The sequence below is a fragment of the Oenanthe melanoleuca genome, chromosome Z (assembly GCF_029582105.1).
Source record: "Oenanthe melanoleuca isolate GR-GAL-2019-014 chromosome Z, OMel1.0, whole genome shotgun sequence".
NCBI classification, from domain to species: domain Eukaryota; kingdom Metazoa; phylum Chordata; class Aves; order Passeriformes; family Muscicapidae; genus Oenanthe; species Oenanthe melanoleuca.
Window position 1 is genome coordinate 38,808,266 of NC_079362.1, and position 19,437 is coordinate 38,827,702.

Consider the following 19,437-nt stretch of genomic DNA (forward strand, 5'->3'; position numbering starts at 1 on the left):
CAATGAAACTTGCTGCATGAGATTATTTTGGTGGGGGGGGGGGGGAAATTTACATAAAGTATTCTAATAATCCAGCTCTAAGGTAGTCCCTTCATTTTAGCAACCTGTCCCAACACTTTTTGGGAAATGGTGTTTGAAGATGACAGACTAAAGCCATGTAAGGCTTGACTTTCAAAAGGAAAGCTCCCAGAGATATATATACCTGAGGGAAAAAAATATCTTTTTAAAGATATTTTGAAAACGTTTTAATTTAAACTAATAGTTTCTGACCCGGTGATAAATTCTTTTGCCCATGTAGTTCTCCCCTGCCCCACACAATCACAGAATCACAGAATCCCAGAATAGAATGTGTTGAATGGGACTTTAAAGACGACGTAGTTTCAACCCTCCTGCCATGGCAGGGATACCTTCCACTAGATCAGGTTGTTTAAAGCCCCATGCAACCTTGGTCATGGATGGGGTACCCACAGTTTTTCTGGACAACTTGTTCCAGTGCCTGTCCACTTCCAGAATAAAGACTTTTTTCCCTTCTATCTAATCTAAGGCTACTCTCGGTTTCAAACCACTCCCCCTTGTCTTGTCACTATATGCTCTTGCAAATAATCGTCCCCGATCTTTCTTACAGGCTCCCTCCAGGTACAGGCTGCAATTAGGTCACTCCTTCTCTTCACCAGGCTGAACTAACCCAGGTCTTTGGTCTTTCCTCACAGGAATCACAGAATATCACAGAATCACAGCTAGGTTGGAAGGAACCCTTCAGGATGACTGAGTCCAATTCTCAGAGTTGTATATAAGCAAAAAAAGAAATATTTTACTTCTGAGGTCTACCCGTAGGATTTAGAAAACAAGTAATTTAAACCATGCCTTTATTAAAGGGGGGAAAAAGTGAGACTTTACTAAGCTTTTGGTCTACAGAATGGGAGTTTAGCTGCAGGGAAAATGAGTAAATTTTGCTAATAGCTGGATCCAATTTAAAAGGCGCCATAAGACAACAAATCTAAATCACTGAACAAAAGCAACATACTTAAAAATCTTAGAAAATGGGATCATTTCGAATAGAGTAAGAGCTATTGTTCAACACAATGGAACCCTTATTAAAGGTATGGGGCATCTGTGATCTTTACAAAATACAGATTCAGACTCTACTGAAAAAATCATTTGAACAACTTGACTCTTAAATGTTAATTAAAGAGTCTCAGAGGTCAGACTCCAGTCTAATTCACAGAGGAAAAAATAGAGGGTTTTTTTCAAATAACTAAGCTATGGCTACAACAGATTAATTTTAATTGACAATAAGGAAGCATTCCAGAGCACCGGAATGCTGCTCTGTTCCATCTGAAATCATTTATCACCAGTATCTTCCTATCTACAGATAAATTGGATTCAAATATTAGATCATCTGCCTACCTAATTAAGGAACAAATGTCACTGGACAAGATTTGAACTAAATGACAGGTTTTACAGTTGTTTAGCATGGAAGAATTATCGTTTAAGAACTGTACAATTTTACAGTGCATTTAATGATGTTTTCCCCCTCTTAGCTGAAATATTTACTCTTTAATACACCAGTGACTTTTCATTCTATATAGTCTGAATTTCAAGTGGGCACTCCTATCTATTATGCCACACTAAACACATACTTTAGAAGGTGCATTTGACTTCATTGAAACTTGCCCAAGTGAGAGATGCTGAAGCAGCTCACCAGAGGTAATGAAACAGCTTTTTGTGTTACAACTGTCTTGACAGACTATCGGTTTGGCAATCTGAAAGAGTGTACTCAATAGCCAAAAACCTACTGGATGCAAATCAGAATGGATTCATCATTTTTACAAGGATTTCTGTAATTGTGATTATTGTGTTTGCCAAGGGTTTGTCAGGAGACTGAGTAAAGGAGCCATCTATCAGCTTAAATTATTTTTATTTTAGATTAAAAATTGGATTTCACAGCCTAAGTTTTCTCTCAAGTCTGGTAGCACTTGCTCTGACAGTATTGCAGAGCCCAGAGAAACCAAATAATACAGCACCACAGCAGCAGCAATCTTTAAGGGGATCTTTCTAGCTGGGACCCTCATGACATCAACGTTCAGTTCATGCTGTTTCTCACAGCAATGCTCTGTTTTGGTATAAAAGTCTTAATTTTCCAGAGCTTTGGCCAAAACTATGATAGCATTTCAAACTTTAAAAATTATCTTTGGTAGCCTTACTCAAGCTATATTTTACTTTGAGTACTAGAATGACGTGCTGTTTAGTAGCTGGACCTGAGGCAGATGGAGCTCACGGAACTCCACCATGCTCTGCATTTGACATTACTGATTGTATAAGCAGCCCCAGGTTGTATTGGCAGATTGTACAGGCCATTCCAGCCACCTTGGACAACCTCCCTCCCTTCCAGCTATGCAGCACAGCATGAGTATCTCAGCCCACTGACACCCCAGCAAAGAAAAAAAAAAAAAAAGCAGTAATGGGCTGGCAGATCAAAACTTTGTCAGGAGCTAATTGTAATTTTGAGGACTATATAGAGGTCTAAAATAATTTAAAACCTGGAGTATAAACTGGTCACTTAAAAGCTAATTTTAGCAGAATATCAGATATTAGACTTTGGTAATATTGGTAGCTACTTCCTTCTGATTTGTATTTCTGTAGAGATCAAGCAATTGCACAAGCAGGGGAGAAGGACATGCAAGCCCCATCTCTCCTTCCTTCACTCAACAGCACTGATGAAGAGCTGTGGGTAAAGCTCATGCAGCAACTGCCTATATTTAGTGGCAGAAGAAAAAGGTGTTACATAATCAAGATTTGAAAGGCAAATTCTGTTGCTTGGTCAATGGCAGACTGTGGGACAGCTGGCAGCATTTGAAGCTGTACCTGTGCTCGTGTGTCCATGGGCCAGACAGCATGCTTCCACAGCTCTGCAAGGCTCAAGCAGCAACAGGTGCCTGCTTGAACCTTCTCACATTTATAAATGTGATTTAGGGGCATGTATTTTCTTCCTGTCCTTTCTCCTCCCCTCCAACCACATGTTCCTGTTTTAGCATTCACGGAGTTCTACATAACACAATGTTAAAAAGTTTATATAGTACCATAGCCTCGCTCAAGAGCAACCTCATCAGCTTCCACATGCTGTAAACATGACTCCACCTTCCACCTGCAAATAAAACATGCATCTTTCCCACAGCCACCACGGAGTTTCTTTTCTGTGTGACCAAACAGAAGCCAGGAATGACAAAACATGCTGCTTCAGAAAGCCCAGGCAGAGCAGCAGGCAACCTTACTGCTCTCTATGGTCAGAGAGGCATAGCAACCAAAGGATAGCACTTCAGGACAGGATTCACTCTTGGCAAAGCAGCAAATGCTGAGGTCTTCTTTGGAGAAGACAAATGCCCTTTTTCTCCCCTCTTCAGCCTTACAGCAGAGAGCTCCCAACTACAAACCAGACACTCTTCTCCCTGCGTGGGCCCCATCTGTGATCAATGACAGCTGTGTTGGTAGAAAAAAACATTTCCAAAAGAAGTCAGAAAAGGCAAGAGACTAAGAAGCCATGTCTAATCCTTTTTCAAAGGTGGCACTGGCTGTGCCTCTCTTCTGATGTCAAAGCTGTCACTGTGAATAAGAGGCTTGGTTGGGATGCCTAATTCTGTAATCTCAATGCTCTTCAGCCTGTTCCTCCTTACCCTGTCTAACAGGAGATGGATACAAAACAGGATAGTCTCTAGCTTTAAAGCCAACAAACAAAGTTATGATAGGGAAATGACCCAGAGAACACTTAGTTGAGAAAAAGGCCACCAACACCAAAGCAGTATGACAGTTTCAACAGCACTGTCTGGGAGACCACAATGCCATGTTGGCTGGCAGCTTTTCTCATGATGTGCACATTTGTGCTGCCACTGTCTCCATGCTGTGGAGAGCAGCTCCTATATCATAGTGCATGTAAAGTAAGGACATGTTTAACACAGCATGTGAACTCAATTTTAAAAACAAAGGTTTTAAAAAATAAGCCTTAATTTAAAACATAGGTACACTACTGATACTGTAGCCAAATGCTTCGCCTTTGCCTCTACTTTCAGTACTGCCTGCTCAGCATGTGGGTGCACCAGTGCCATTCACAGCTTGTAGCAAGATGAAGATGGCAGAAAAGGCGTCACCATCTGCCTTTTTAACAATTTCACTGGAGATGTGTGCTGAGCTTTGCTTTGCTGTGGTGCTTCTAGCTCTCAGGAGCAAGGCCACCTTCTGGCTGGTGACAGAAGCAATGCCTGTGCCACCTTGCCTGCTCTCCATTCTCACTCCTTCCTTCCCCAACAGGGTGCTCTGGTGAGGATGGCCGCATGTGTGAAAGTACAGCCTAAGGGTGAGTATGGAGAAGCTGCTGGGGGGCCAGGAGATCCTGCACCTCAGAGGGAGGGGAAGGAAGACCAGGTCCCAGCCTTAGGTACAACCAGTATCAGAGAGGTATTGCAGGGACAAGTCTCATGCCTTCAGGAAGGTAAGCTTGGCTTCAGCATATGAACACATCCAAACAGACACTTTCACTAAAATGCACCAACATCTTGTCTGCCACCTCGTAAACAGCCCCTCTGACACCCTACCTATCTACAATAATAGCTAGATTATGATAGAACATAGAATGGGTTGGGCTGGAATAGACCTTAAAGATCAGCAAGTTCCAACCCTCCAACCAGTGGCAGGGAGGCCTTTTACTAAACCAGGCTGCTCAGAGCTTCATCCAACCCAGCCCTGAACACAGCCAGGGATGGGGCACCCACAGCTTCTCTGGGTGACCTGTGCCAGTGTCTCACCACCTTCACAGCAAAGAATTTCTTTCTAATAGCTAATCTAAACCTTCCCTCTTTCGGTTTGAAGCTGTCACCCCTTGTCTTATTTCAACAGTATCTCTGGAATCAGCAGGAATTTATACCACCATAGCAAACAATTCAAACACTTCCCATTAGCACTGTCTTTTCTGGCTGTCTCCAGATAGAGTCTGCTTATAATTTTTACCCATATAGTGTCTGCATATATGTTACAACACAGATTATTTATATATGCACATAAAAGCATGCTGGGCTTGTAAACCCAAACATAGTGGAAAAAATAAAATATACATAAAATACACATCTGATGCAGAAATTCAACTCTGAAGAGTCTGAGATCAAGCACACAAACAGCCTGTTACCAATTATTATTAAATTATATCTCCTGTTCAGTAAAACAAAAGGCAAGTATCAAGGCAACAGGAAGCCATCCCCTTTGCCCATGCCCCTCTCTCCATCCCTCTGCTTCTATCTCATCCATCTTGTAACTAGAGGCAAAAAAACCTTTTATCTTTGGTCTCCCACAGTGACTGTGATCAAAACATTTGTTATTTCCATGCAAGATTACTGTCATAGACAAAATCTGGAACTCCATATGAAAATAAGACTCAAATTCCAAGCAATGAACAATGTGGCTGCCTGTTTCTTCCATAACTTAGGTCACAGCCAGTCTACTCAGTCCATACTCACATCCTTCAAATTTCACATTGCTTAAAACCTAGCTTCCAACTTTCAAAATAATTAAATACAAGATTTGGACTCCAAAGAAAAAGACCTTTTGCATCACTCTAATACTCGTTCTCCCTTCTTCAATTCCCAGCAAAAATTCTTAAGGGAAAAATATACTGATTTTATAAACTCAGAAGAAATATGCTCATTCCTGCAATGAGAATATTTAGGTTTTTATCTATGTTTGACATTTTTTATTCATCTTCTCCACCGCTTTTGTTCCCTGCTGCTGGAATGCAGTGGCAGTTGTTGCTTAGGACAATGGTTACACCACCTGCAGCACAACACAATTCATCTTCAGGACACTGCAACTCCAAGTGGCACAAGAGTTGAAAGTAGGACAGCAGACTTTACATACATTCTTAAGTCAGTGACTCAGTAGTGGTAGTACATCTGTGTGGTTATGAAATGACATCGAAATGTGCACCTTTGAATTGTCCTGCTTCTTGAAGTATTTAGACCTCACAGGGCACAGCAAATTTTTTCCAAATCTGTGGTCTTTTTCAGGCATGCTCTGCATCTGCAGCCAGCCTTTAAACGGAATGAGAAGTTTTAGATGAGCTATTTGGATGAAGTTTCAAAATAATTTTATTTTAAATAAAAACATTTTCAGATTGTTTTTCAGAATTAAAAACCAAAATAAGCGAACCAAAAATGTCCCCCAAAAAAGCAAGCCTCAGAGGAACATCCCTACCGCTGATACCTAGGGGTTTTGTTTGTATTTTAAAAACTAATCCCTCCTACTACCATCCTCCTATGCGAGTGCTATCATATATGTGCAAACAGAGTAACCTTTTAAGTTTCATTACAAAGGCAGGTGGTTTGTATTACAGCACTGGGTTTGTATTGCACAACACAGGAATACTGAGTAAAATTTTATATAAAGCAATTGCATCCAATTCAGAAAACCTTTAGGACTGAGTTCAGAAGCACAGAGGACTCCACCACTTCATTCTCTTTGAATTACCTCCAATCCCTTCCTCCACAGATTCTTTGGATAAGGAGTAAAAAAATGCCAAACCAACCCATACTGCATATTTGGTTCCCTCTTACCAACAGCTCCCCTGCTTTCCAAGTCTCACTAAGTTGCTGGGCTGGGCTGCCAGAGGAAATTAAGTGCAAAACTGGTTAGAAAAAAATCAGGGGTGATAAGTGAACAGGACCAGTAATGGCAGCAGTCAGGGCACAAAAACTCCTGCTCATGCCACCCAGCAGTCACTGAGATCACTTGGAACAAATGTGTTGCTGTTGGCTCCTGCAGGGGTGTGGGACCGGGAGTGCTGACTGGTGCAAAGCTATTTCCAGTGCTCCATGGATCTCGTGCTCTGATCATGCCCTTCAGCTAATGCTGATGGAGGGATTTTCTGTTCTTCTCAAGTGGCTGGAAAAGCCCCCCTACTTTGCATGTAGAAACAAAACAAACCCAAATTATAGCTACAGAGATTATCCTTCAGCCAGTCTTGCAAATTCATCTCAACACATCCACTCAGTCACAATGGGCACATGAGCCAGAGTGAGCCTCATGGGACAACTCCCATGGCTATCACTGGAAGCGTTTTTCCCTCATCTTGTTCCAATTTTCTTAGTTTCACACTAAATTTCAGACCTCATCTTTGGGAAGCAAGTGCCACCTTCCTAGAAGTTACTCGTTTCCAAGCTCCTTTCATTGGGAAAAAGATGCAACTCCTGCATGCACGCTTTTGAAAAACTATCTTAACCAATATGAATACCAATACTGTCTGTGCCAAAGAGCCTGCAGATTGGATTTAGACGCAACATGAACAAGAACACGAAACAGTGAAGACTCAAAATTTTTCAAGATCACAGAGGACATTTTGCAAGTGGCTGCGGCTTCAGTCAACACATTTATTAGTAATGAGGACAGTCTACAATATACCCTGAAATTAGCCCTTTTTCTAGTGAAAACAGAAAAGGCTTTCTATGACAGAGATATATCCTTGCTAGGATTTCCATAAAGAAGCAGAAGAAATAGAGCAGGTAAAGAAAATAGTATTTCTGTGAGGATGTGTGTGAAAAGCATCAGACTGATAATAGTGAAGAAAACACACATATCTTCTTTCTTTTCGATTTAATGAAGGGACTATCTCAATAGTAATTGGGTGTAAAAACCTCAAATATTATTTATTCTGGAAACAAACCTACCATGCAGGCTGGCTTATCTATAGAACTTTTTCTAGGTTCCTTATTATTCTTTTCCTTTTATCAGATTCCTCTTGATGTGCTAATTGCAATTCAATTGCAAATAAAAAAATATTCAATGCAACCATACCCATGTCTAGTGGCACAATAATGCTCTAAAACATTCAGAAAAGAAAAGGCAGGTGAAATTTATTTTGCACTCCTGGTAAATTTTCACAGCAGATTTTTAAGTCCTGCAAAACATACTATCTTACCCAAAATAAGGCATCTCCTCCTGACTTAAAGTGAAACTGAATAATAAACTGTATATCCAAATATGAAATAACTACAGGAACTATTTTTACTTTTGCAGAAAAAACCCCAAATTCACTAGAAAGAATGCCCTGCAATGTGGTCATCAGCTCAAGCTGCCACCTTTTTTATCTACTGATTTGTGTTTCATACCAACAATGACATCAGTTAAGAAAAGAACCATATGTCTCCCTCTGTGGTTGCAATGCCACTATCTGAAGCACACCTACCTGTACGACCCAGTACAGTCAAGAAGGACTGGCAAGCCTGTGGAGGTATTTGTAATACATTACTAATTGTACTCAAAAACTGGAGACTGCTACTGAGTCCCTACCCCCAAGGGAGGACTGGCCTAGTGGCTGTGCTGAATGGAAAGCTCACCAAGTGCCTTTTGCAGGTGTGCACTGACCTTTCCCAAACAGTTCCCTTTCCCCACCCAGTTTTATGGTGTTGTCTACAGAGCTCTGTTCAACAAGTGTGCCTTCAAACAATGCCTGTCCACAATCAGCAGGACAGCTGAATCATGCAACCTGAGAATGTGCTCAGCTAAACACAGTCACCATCAGATGGGAAATTACAAGAATTCATTTGTACTTCCACGTCTGCCAGCTTTTCACAGGCTAAGAAAGATCAACGAATCAAAGTTATTTTGTCCTAACACAATTCTCACTACTTCTAGGATGCCAAGCACCTTAAATGGTTTGTATTAGCATGACTGCATTTCTGTCAGTGAAATAAGATGCCTTGGTCTCACAGGCAGACCTCATGCACAATGAAGTACTTGTGTGAGAATGGCTTTACGCCACCCATATGACTGAGGATATTATGATCTTAACTCATTTTACTCACAAGAGTTCTAGTTTCTCTTCCCTCCCCAGAATATACCACATTATGATCCCAAATACAGGGAAAGTGTTATGTAAGTGAAGAGCATCTCAGTCAACTTGCTGAGACAAGGAAAACCAACAAATCAGCTTTCCATATGCTGTGCAGGCAAGATAAAAGTGATATCTAGAGTAAGAAAGAAAGAAAAGCTAACTTTACAGTGAAAAATCTGGAGAATTACACCATAAATATTTCTCCTCCATCCACGTTTTTATCACCACTTCTTAGATATTTCAGCAACAAGTAAAACACACTTGCAGAAATATCATCAAGTCTTAAATAAGATAGAAGTGTCACACCCACTGTTCTTCTCCTATGGCTGTGATCTTCTTCCTGTCACATTTTTTATTATTCTGCAGGCTACTCAGCCATCCTGTGCTCTTGTGTGCCCACAAGTTACAGGTCTTTGACCAAATGAAGAACAGAAATAATGAAAAGGCTCCTCTAGCTAAGAGACTGAGTGTTACCTCAGATCTCATGGTGTCTTTTGTAAATTATTTACCCTACTTCATTTATATGAAAGTTCTCACTAGCTTATTCAAATGAGGTAAGATTGCACTGTCATATCAGAAAAGATGTCATCAAGGTTAGATAGATACAAAAAAATACTATCCACCCAAATCTTTCCATGTAGCCCAACTCTCCACATTCAGCCACATGCTAGATATTGGATAAATGAAACAGCTGCACAGAACAGCCACTTTGGAAAGAAACAAAATCAAAACAATCCCAGACCCACTTTAAATTTTATTATCCTACTGTGCTGTCTGATGGCAACTGTAGTTGCTGCTTTATAATATATCCCATTTCTCCTCAGCCAGCTGAACTTCCAGCTGGACTTTGTCATGTTCAAAACGCAGCCAGCTTCTATAATGCTTCTCTTGGATGCAGGATGTGATATGTCATGGAGATGTAGCCTGTGCATGAGTTATTTTGTTATGTAGTGGGAAGCAGCACAAAATAGGGGGAAGAGAAAACTGAGGACACAATCATTCTTCCATAGAATTTCCTCCCACTTGCCTGACACCACTTGTCTGAGCCACAATGGACTCAAGGCACAGAGAGAAGAATGGAAAAATGGCTTTTAAATGGCTTTTGAAACCTTCATTGCTTTCAAAACAAAGATTTCTCAGATATATGAATTCAAATAGCTCAGATCAATTAATTTAATATTTTGAAAACAAACGCGCAGTTTTGTGTCTTCTCAGATGTTCCAAGGTTTGAGGAGTAAATGGAAAATGAAATAATTATTTGTTACAGAAATGGACTGCAAAAAGTGCAAAGGAGTCACAAATTCTGCAATTTGCAGATGCCCCACAAACCTCTTTTGGTATCCAAGACTAGAGGCAGACCAGTCTGAAATGTGATTAAGCCATCAGCAGTTCTTGGCTCAAAAGTTATGCATTACAAATCACAAATATGCTACTTAACCTATGCTTTATTTTTTTGCCTGTTAAAAGAAGCATTCAAATCAGTGTTTGTCTTAGAGGGGAGATAGGCCCTGAGCCTACATATCTGCACTGAAATCTAATTTGAGAGAGGACAGGAACAACACTGAGTAGCTGAGGAGATCTCTTAGAGATCAACCTTTATGTTCCAGGCCAGGGTTGACTGACCTCTCTCCTCACTGACACAAAGGAATCAAAACAAGGCAGATAAGCTGCTGCAAACCCTCCTCTCCTTTCTGAAGCAATATGTGCCCGTAGATTGTCCAGGCTGGACATCCACATGGTAACAAATGGTCAAGAGTACCAAACAGTGCTGTTGGCAGCTTCGCTGGCTGGGGACAGACTTGCATTTTGCTGTGGGCAGGTGCAGTTGCCACCAGGTGTGCAATGCTTTACTACAACAAGCATGGTCAATTTTAAAATCAAAATAAAAATGCTTCAGTGATACAGGCAGAAAAGCATTAAGAAATATGAAAAACGACTTTCCATGCTGTACTTGTGCAGGACAGAAGAACCACCAGTACTAATCTTCAGAATTATGATGTACAAATTTTAAGACCAAACTTAGTGAAAATACAAAAAAAACCCCACACTCCTTTGTATACCCTCTCACACTAAGGCCATATAATTGCTTATCCTTACTGGAAGATGATTGTGAATTTAAACGCTACTTTTCAAAAATAAGAAGCAAGTTTAATTTCTTAACTTTCTACAGCTGGATGGAAGAGAGCTGACAACCTCACTTCCAAAAATCCTGGAATGAATCCTGTGAAACTGAAAGTTTTCATCTTTTTATTGGCCATCTTGCAAGTTTTTTATGCTTTTATTTTTAATAATCCATTTCTGATGTTTAGCTACTGAGAACATTTTAACTCCAGTAAAACAACAGCATCATTGTAAGGGATTTGTGTCTCCAGAAATTAAATCTAGACAAGAATAGGCTCAGACTGAAGTTCTTTGACCTGAGGTCACAACAACAAAAATTCCCTGTGCACATATATGAGAATGAGACACAAATAGTCTGTTCCTCAGGTAGGTGAGGCCATAGGATCTGGTTCCTTTTAAAGGACTGTAGGTGTCTGGGCTCTGACAACTGATAAAATGCTAATATTAATGTTATCTTAGTTGTACTTCCAAGTGAGTTGTCTGCTATCCCTTGGTTTCACCTTGTAAAATAAAATGGAGGTTGCATTCATTTCAGACATCCTAATCTTGTGGTTTGGTGGAGTTTTTTCCATGAAAAAGTTCTGATAGATCATTTGGGTACTTTTATGTAACACTGCAAGGAAAAAAGAAAGCATGAAAGTGAAGAGAAAGGAAAAAACCTGAGAAACTGAAGCTTGTGGTCTGGTGCTTACAATTCACAGGCATGAAATAGCAACAACATCTATTGCTTTGATCTATCTCCCTGCTAATTCCTCTTCCAATAATAGAATCACTGACATTTCACTGGTATTCAGATGTGGTTAAAATATATTCAAATACCTATAAATAGAAATGTTGGTTCAAGTACTAATTAAAAACAAATCTGCTGTTTGGAAAACTGCATCACATAAAGTAAAAAGGTGCAGTACAAAGGAGCAATTGAAAGGTTGATATTTTTTTTTTGGTTTTTTCTGAGAGAAGGATAGACTGTTCTATGAATCTTTTGGTTAAGGTTTGGATTCCCACATCTTTCCAAGCATCTACACAGCAACTTCAGCATAAGAGTAACGAGACAGATTTTGCTCTCTCCTTCAATTCTAATAATCGCCACAAAGTTCCGACTATAACAGGGTAAATTAGGCATACTGGCTTTCTGCAACCTTCAACAAGGTAGCTTCTAAATGAACAGAAGTCAGATGTTAAGTTCACCATATTCGTTCATTGCGCAGTAGATTGGTTGTATGTCAGCCTTGTGATTAATCCTTGTTTTATACATATATATGGAGATATATATATATATATATATATATATATATATATACACACACGAACCTATATATCTCTACACTCCTTTATTTTCATCACTGATTGCACGTTCTTACCTCCCCTCTTGAATACTGTGTACCTGAAGCACAGGCTTGTTGCAGGGGTGCTTTCAGCCACTATCTCTGCTTCAATTGTCAGAACTCTCCCAGCTTGAGAAAACTATGGGACTTCTAAGAGTCCTCTCTGCACATGATAATAAAGATTTACTGGTTTACCTCACAAAGATATAAAGCACTTTGGAGCAGGGATGCTATGCTTTACAATATCATATAAAGCAGTGATTTCCTCAGGGGCTTTTGTCACTGGCACTTACTAGAAGCTACTGTAAAAAACATTAAATTAAGGCCCCAAACCAGAAAACATCATAGTCTCTCTGGAAAGCTAACTTTCCTAAACCCTGAGTGAGACTTTGGAGCATGCAAAGAGTTACAGTTACAATATGAGCTGACAATATGGAAGAATTATTTTAGACTATAACAGACTAACGATTACATTTGGAGACAATATCACAATGAATACAAACTGGGCTTCACTACACAGAAGAACATAGTGAAAAATTTAACAGTTGAACAAATATGCTGCCTTAGGTACTGTGCTGGTTTTCCATAGAGGGAGGTTGGCTGGGAGGTGTCTGGGGGGAAGAGCACAGGGCCTGGAAACAGGAGGGCTGTCCCCTCTCTGGGAACTTCCTCTGTGGGCTGCAGGGACCAGTCTGAGAGCTGATTTAGTGGATGACAAACTAAGTAACCAATTAAAAAGTTACTTCGCTTTCATAAATCACATTGGTAAAGCTAATCCGGTCTCCTTTGACTTCCGGCTTCCATAGAGGTTAAGTTGGCCCCAGCCCTGGCCCCAGCCCTGGCCCCAGCTCAGCTAAGCTCGGCTTGGCCCTGGTTCAGTCCCGGGCTCAGCTCAGCTCAGCCCCGGCTCAGCCCCGGGCTCGGCCCCAGCTCAGCTCAGCCCCGGCTCGGCCCCAGGCTCGGCCTCAGCTCAGCTCGGCTCAGCTCGGCTTGGCCCTGGCTCAGCCCCGGGCTCGGCCCCAGCTCAGCTCAGCTCGGCCCGGTCCGTTCCCGCAGGGGGTGGGGGAGCCACCGGCACCCTCTCCCTTCCCCCTGTTCTGAGAGGAGAGCCCCAGCTGACCGTGCGGGGTGAAGAGGTGCAGCTGAGTTTGGAGTTTCGTCCGGCCTGCTCCACGTGGCCCTTGCAGCCACGCTTTTTCCAGCATGGCCTGGCCCAGCTCCTTCACTATCTGGATGCAGTTTTAAACCTTTTAATGTCTGGATGAGACTACAGATCTCCTGAGATCTCCTGACTGAAAAGAATATAACAAGGAGTCTACTGAAGTCAGTGAATGAAAGCTAAGTTTTCCAGATGGGAAGAGATTGAAGAGATGCCACTGATAAGGAGCTGAAAACCTTTTTTTTTTTGTGGGCTATACGGGGACTGTGACTACACTGAAATTTCATTAAACTGTGAAATATACTTGATGAGATTAAAGTGCTTGAGAAAAAGGATCTTTTGCCTCGAGGAAATGGGTCTCTCTGTTTTGGGACTGGAAAGATGGACAGAGACATTTAACAGAAAAAGAGATGAAGAGAATTTTGTCTTTCAGCAGCTTAGCTTTAAAAATAGTACCCCAAGCGTGCAGCATGACCCATAACAGAGCTCTGGAGGGACTGTAGGGATGGGAGGAAATTAATGATTTGCAGTTTTTCTCTGGGCGGATGCAGATTGTGAAAGTGAAGACACTCCCTATGCCTAAACCAAAAAAAAAAAAGAACTTTTCTCTCTAGAGTGAACTGAAATGATTATTTAAGTAGATAACTGACTGAAGTGTTCTCTGTATGTTGCTGTTAAGAAATGTAGAAGATGAGGGAAGGGGGATGAGGGAATAATCTTGAAATCTTATTCGGAATGTTTTTTTCTTTTTGTGTTATTAATAAATTTCTCCTTATACCCTTTTAAGTTTTAAGCCTGCCTTGTTTTTGCTCCTAAATCCTATCTCTAAAAGAAATTGAATACATTAAAATTGGCAAACCCAAGTCAAACCATGACAAGTACATGTAAAACAGTTTGGACATCTGGATTGCACTGTTATTTACTACCACATTTTGCAAAACACACCTGAACCTACACAAAACACACTGAGTCATTACAGCACACAGAGTTAATATCATCCAATTTCAGATTCAGACATGGAAAAAAAGAACTTCAGCAATCCCAGTTCCTAGTAGAATGCTGCCATTCCTAGTCAAAAACACAGTGGCATACTTTAGGGAGATTTGTTTTTAAGTGACTTACCTCAGCATCTTGCTCCCGGAGCCCGTATGTTCTCTCCAAGCACTGCAGTATCTTAGGACACAATGTCTTCTCCTCCAAGAGGGACTCCAGAAGTAAGACCAGCTGGTCAGGGAGAAGCTACAAGAAAAATAAATGCCATGTGTGATTGAAGATCTCTACTGGCTGAACAATGTAAATGGAAACAAACCAAAGAGGACAAGATCGTGATAGCCAGTGCACTTCTAGCACGTGCTTGCAATACAACTTGGACCTCTAGCTGGTTTCTGAAAAACCTCAGGGTTTATCTATCTGTGTTCTGAAGGACTGTGCTGGGGCACGGTCCATGGTTTCCATTGCTATGGTTAGGTCAGATCTAAAACATGCTTACCTTATTGAAACATAATCATGACTTAATAAGTAAGATTTTTATGGAATGTACAAAATAAGTAACTCTATTTTGTCTGGATTTGGAAGAAATAAAAAGAGAGAATAATTTACAGTGCATAATTTGAGGAATCAACAAGGTATATGAATAGATAATTTTTCAGAGTGGGATTTTTATCGGACATACAAGCATTTGCATGATATGTTTACAGTGAACAAATAAACAGAACAAAAGTAAGTGAACCACCGAACTATTGTTGTAAAAACACATTTTGAGGCATATTTTAGTCAGTGAGTCACAAATCATCCAACCCTTCAGGGGAAATATGCGTGAATGTTGTGTTCGTGGCACATAGGGTATAGCATCTAGACATGGATATATATTCAGTAGTCAGTTGCTTGACTTCAGGACCTATCATTCTGAACTGGAACTTAATGTAACTTAAAAAAAAAATAATTCTGTAGCAGCCAGTGCTTAAGTGCTGTTTAATAGGCTTATTGGATGAACAAATAAATAATTCAAACAGAGCTCAGAGAGAAATTGTAGCAGCTGCCAGGAAACATCTATTGGAAATTCAGGCTCCAAGGTGATCAGTCAGAAGTTCTGTTATATGCCCCAAAACTTGCCCCACTGTTCATCATTGCAGAGCACCAGGGGAAGAAGAGGGAAGGGAAGAGAATGTCAGTAAAGCTTTTGCATACAGAAAGAAATCAACTCTGCTCACTTCAAATGTTCTTGAGACAGACTAATGAAAAAAGACATCCTGTTACTTTCATAGTATTTCCGTTTTCACCACATTTGGCGATTCTGTTCCATCTCGCTGCCTGCCCATGTCCACTCTGCCACGCCAATGTGCAAAGCCAGGATGAAATTAAGTCAGCTATAGGAAATGCCTCTTCCAACAACACATCCCACAGTCAGAGCTGTTTATGTGGACTGAATAAGACTGGATTCCTGATCTCTGACAGCAAATTCATGAAGATACCAAGAATCTTCTGGTAAATCTTAATCTGTAAAATATTTACATTAACAACTAATGTAGCAACATGACATTTTCTTCCCTTTTAGACTGATTAATACCTAAATCAGAATAAAGAGGAAAGGACATCACTAATATAATAATGCTTTGGTTTCTTTGCATTTTAATTTCCTTCCATTTTTTTTTTTTTAGTAAAATCAGTTGTATTCCTGAAGACTGAAAATACCTCACATATTACTAGCTCTTAGTGGAACGTTTTGTAAGTAATACCAAAGTCTGCCAATTAAATAGTATCGTTAAAAGTGGTCAGGTATATAAAAATATTGAATATTTGGTTTCAGGACAACTACCAAAATGGCAGCTTAAATGCTTATTAGGGAGTCCAACAGCAGCTGCCAGGGGTTTGGTAAGACAAGTTAAAAAATAAGACAGGGAAACGTCTGGGAGTGGCTCTACTTGGAATGAAACTAATTTTGAACACTAAAATGTTGCAGAACACCACACAAAGAGAGGTAACTTCTGATTTAGAAAGTTTTCCCTGCTAACTAAAAAGACAGAAGAACAATACCAGCTACTTGAAGACATAGGAACAGCTGAGTTTTTTACAATGTATCTCCAGTGTAATTGCTATACAGATTCACCCACAGAAAGCCATTGTTTAAGGCAGCATTACAGAATCTCATTAAAGCCAACAAAAGAGCCGCAGCAGAGCAGTAGCCATGCCCTTAATTTATGTCTGTCTAGTGCTGCAACATTAATGAAGTTTCTTCAGAATTACAGGTTAAACTCCTCTCAATATAGATTTGAGAGTCAGTAAAACAATCAAACAACCAACCAACTCCCCCAATAAAAGAAACAAATAAACAAAACCAAGAGTTCATTAAGTGTTTGGACAATGTTGTCAGGCCTATGGTGTGATTACTGAAGTGTCTTGTGCAAGGCCAGGAGTTGGACTCGATGATCCTAGTGGGTCCCTTCAAAACCAGCATCTTCTATGATTCTACGGATGAGACCACAGTGCCTGCTATTTTCCCACGTTCCAGCTGCCCAAGATGACACCTTAGATAGCAGTTTCCAGCTCAGGGATTAACTGCAGTGCAAGGCAGGAGCCAGGGAACACCTGCAGCACGGGCGGGGCGAGGAGGGGCACGCTGCCAGACCTCTCCCCACAGCGGCACTAGTGGGCGCAGCTATTACAGTTTGTTCTATGACTTTTTTCTAACACAAAAGGAGGAACACGCATCTACAATTTGACCCTTTCCTTTCAATAAAAGAGACTCTCCTTTAAAACACTATATTAGCCCAAAAGACAGAAAATTCATCTAGAGTTTCATGACAGAGGCTGCTGCAAAATTCATTCAAGGGTGCAGACATTTTCTTTTCCTCAACCATAACAATATGAGTACCATTCTCACCAAAGCAGTCTTTTAATGGTTATAAATAAGCTTCAAAAAATTGTACTTAAATTTTCTGTCAGAAACATCAGTCTCACTGTTTTTTGTTTTCCCACCACCATCTTTATTTGTCCTGCCCACCTGTTACTTTCCATCTTTCAAAGCAGGAGAATTGTTGGAGTGCCTGTTGTCCATTATCAGTTTGTTTGCCTTTTGCTTAATAAAAAGAAGTCCTTGCTTTAAGTGCTACCTAAACATGAATACTGTAGAGAACTAAACACAAATTTCTTTTCAAGCACTATATAACCACTTTCTTTACAACAACTCATAATCTGAGTATGCATATTGAATATCTAACACCCACAGAAAAGTACACAACACAGATACAGCAAGTTACAGCAGGATAATTGTCACAGTCTCAAGTTGTGTTTTCAGTTGAAAACGTTCAGAAAACAACAATAACACCCTAATTTCAGTGTTCCGCATTAAATGAAATGAAATAAAGTAAAATAAAGTAAAATAAAGTAAAATAAAGTAAAATAACCCCCCATGCTCTGAACTATAATAGAGAATGCTTAATCAAAATATTCAAATTTATGCAATTACAAAAGCAGATCGCTTCAATCAGGAAATGTGGCAAAGATCAAGAAACAGTTTTCATTACGTCAATGACTGCTGCAACAGAATCTATTTATACTGTAAAGTAGATAGTTCCTGTCCCAACCTATGCCGGCTGCATGGAAATTCTACTGCTTTTCTCAAGGCTGGCCATCCCCCAGCTGTGACTGTAGTGGACACTACAAAGAGGATTTAAATGATTATGTTGTGATCAAGCACACTAAAGGTCTTCTCTCATGTCCCATGTAATTTAACATCATCCCCTCTACAAAGCTGTATTACAGCACTATATAAATTATCTTGCCCTTAAGACTGTAAAACCTCTCCTCCAACTCTTTTGAAAGAGTTCACTTTGTCCTGCCACTAAACAATTATTTGTTCCCTGCTTCCCCTAAGATACCTGATGTGGTGGCTTTAAAGTTTGAGTAACAAGGCTATTATCCTTAAAACAACTGTAAATGATAGGTAATACCAAAACTGGGTCTGTATTTGGAAAATGCAAGATGATAAAGCAAACATAAACAAACTGAAAATACAACTGAGATTCACTGCATACTAAATCTCTCAGAAGTAAGAAAAGCATACTTTGTATTTTATTCATATCAGTACACAAAACACTTAAGCCATTATACTATGTTACCTAAGAGTACCTTAATAGATTAGTAGGTTTTAAAGGTTTTCTACAAATAATCTTTGAATAAAACTATGAATATTCAAAGTACAATTTCTAATCTGTAAAAAGCACAAAGAAAACAAATCTTTCCTCTTCAGAGATCTGGTATAGCAGCTACAGAGGTCATCGACCTCACATCCCAGAAGACCACCCACACGAAAAAGCTTATTTATCAATTCCTACATTAACAAACGCAGTAAATGCCAGATTCACCCTTTATACTAGAAAAAAAATTGCCACTGAAACATTTGACTACTGACCTTTCACAGCCATGAAATGTGACACAGATATATCTACTTGAGTATCCACAGCACCAGCACTTGCACTGCACCCCTCCACCAGGACACAAATCACTAAAGTTGTACAGCTGGTATGTTGAATATCTCATTTGCTCCTGCCTGCACTTGAATGAAGTCATTGAAAGCCTCCTTGGAGGGGAGATCTGCCTCAGACTAATGCAGCAACCGATTGACAGTGGCGTGATTTCTATTATTACTCCATTATCACACTGGGATCTGTGCCTAAATGAGCATACTTCCTCCCTGATGCCATTTCCTTTTATCCTGGCTCTAGTCTAAAAGTGGATCAATGGGAGTAATATATATATGATGTCACTTCAATTTACAGCTATTGCCTCCCTCTCTCACATGCACAAATAGATCAATTCTTCCCAAAAATGGTTAAAAAATGCACAGGGAGAATCTTCTCCAAGAAAAGGGTTCTCTGCTATATTTGTCTGTGTAACCACAGCAAGGAACTGTTTACACGGAGCAAAAAACAGGGGGGAAAAGGAAAAAAAATCACTACTGTGCA

General features: G+C 40.1%; 1 protein-coding gene across 4 annotated transcripts in view; it reads right to left on the bottom strand.

Annotated features, from left to right (window-relative positions):
• The window catches only part of AOPEP (aminopeptidase O (putative)), a 190,006-nt gene that overhangs the window by 10,678 nt on the left and 159,891 nt on the right, over positions 1 to 19,437 (bottom strand). For all 4 annotated transcript variants that reach the window (XM_056514251.1, XM_056514250.1, XM_056514249.1 and 1 more), the window contains exon 14: positions 14,597 to 14,713. In XM_056514251.1, the coding sequence (XP_056370226.1) occupies positions 14,597 to 14,713 (117 nt within the window). The remainder of the gene's footprint in view (positions 1 to 14,596; positions 14,714 to 19,437) is intronic.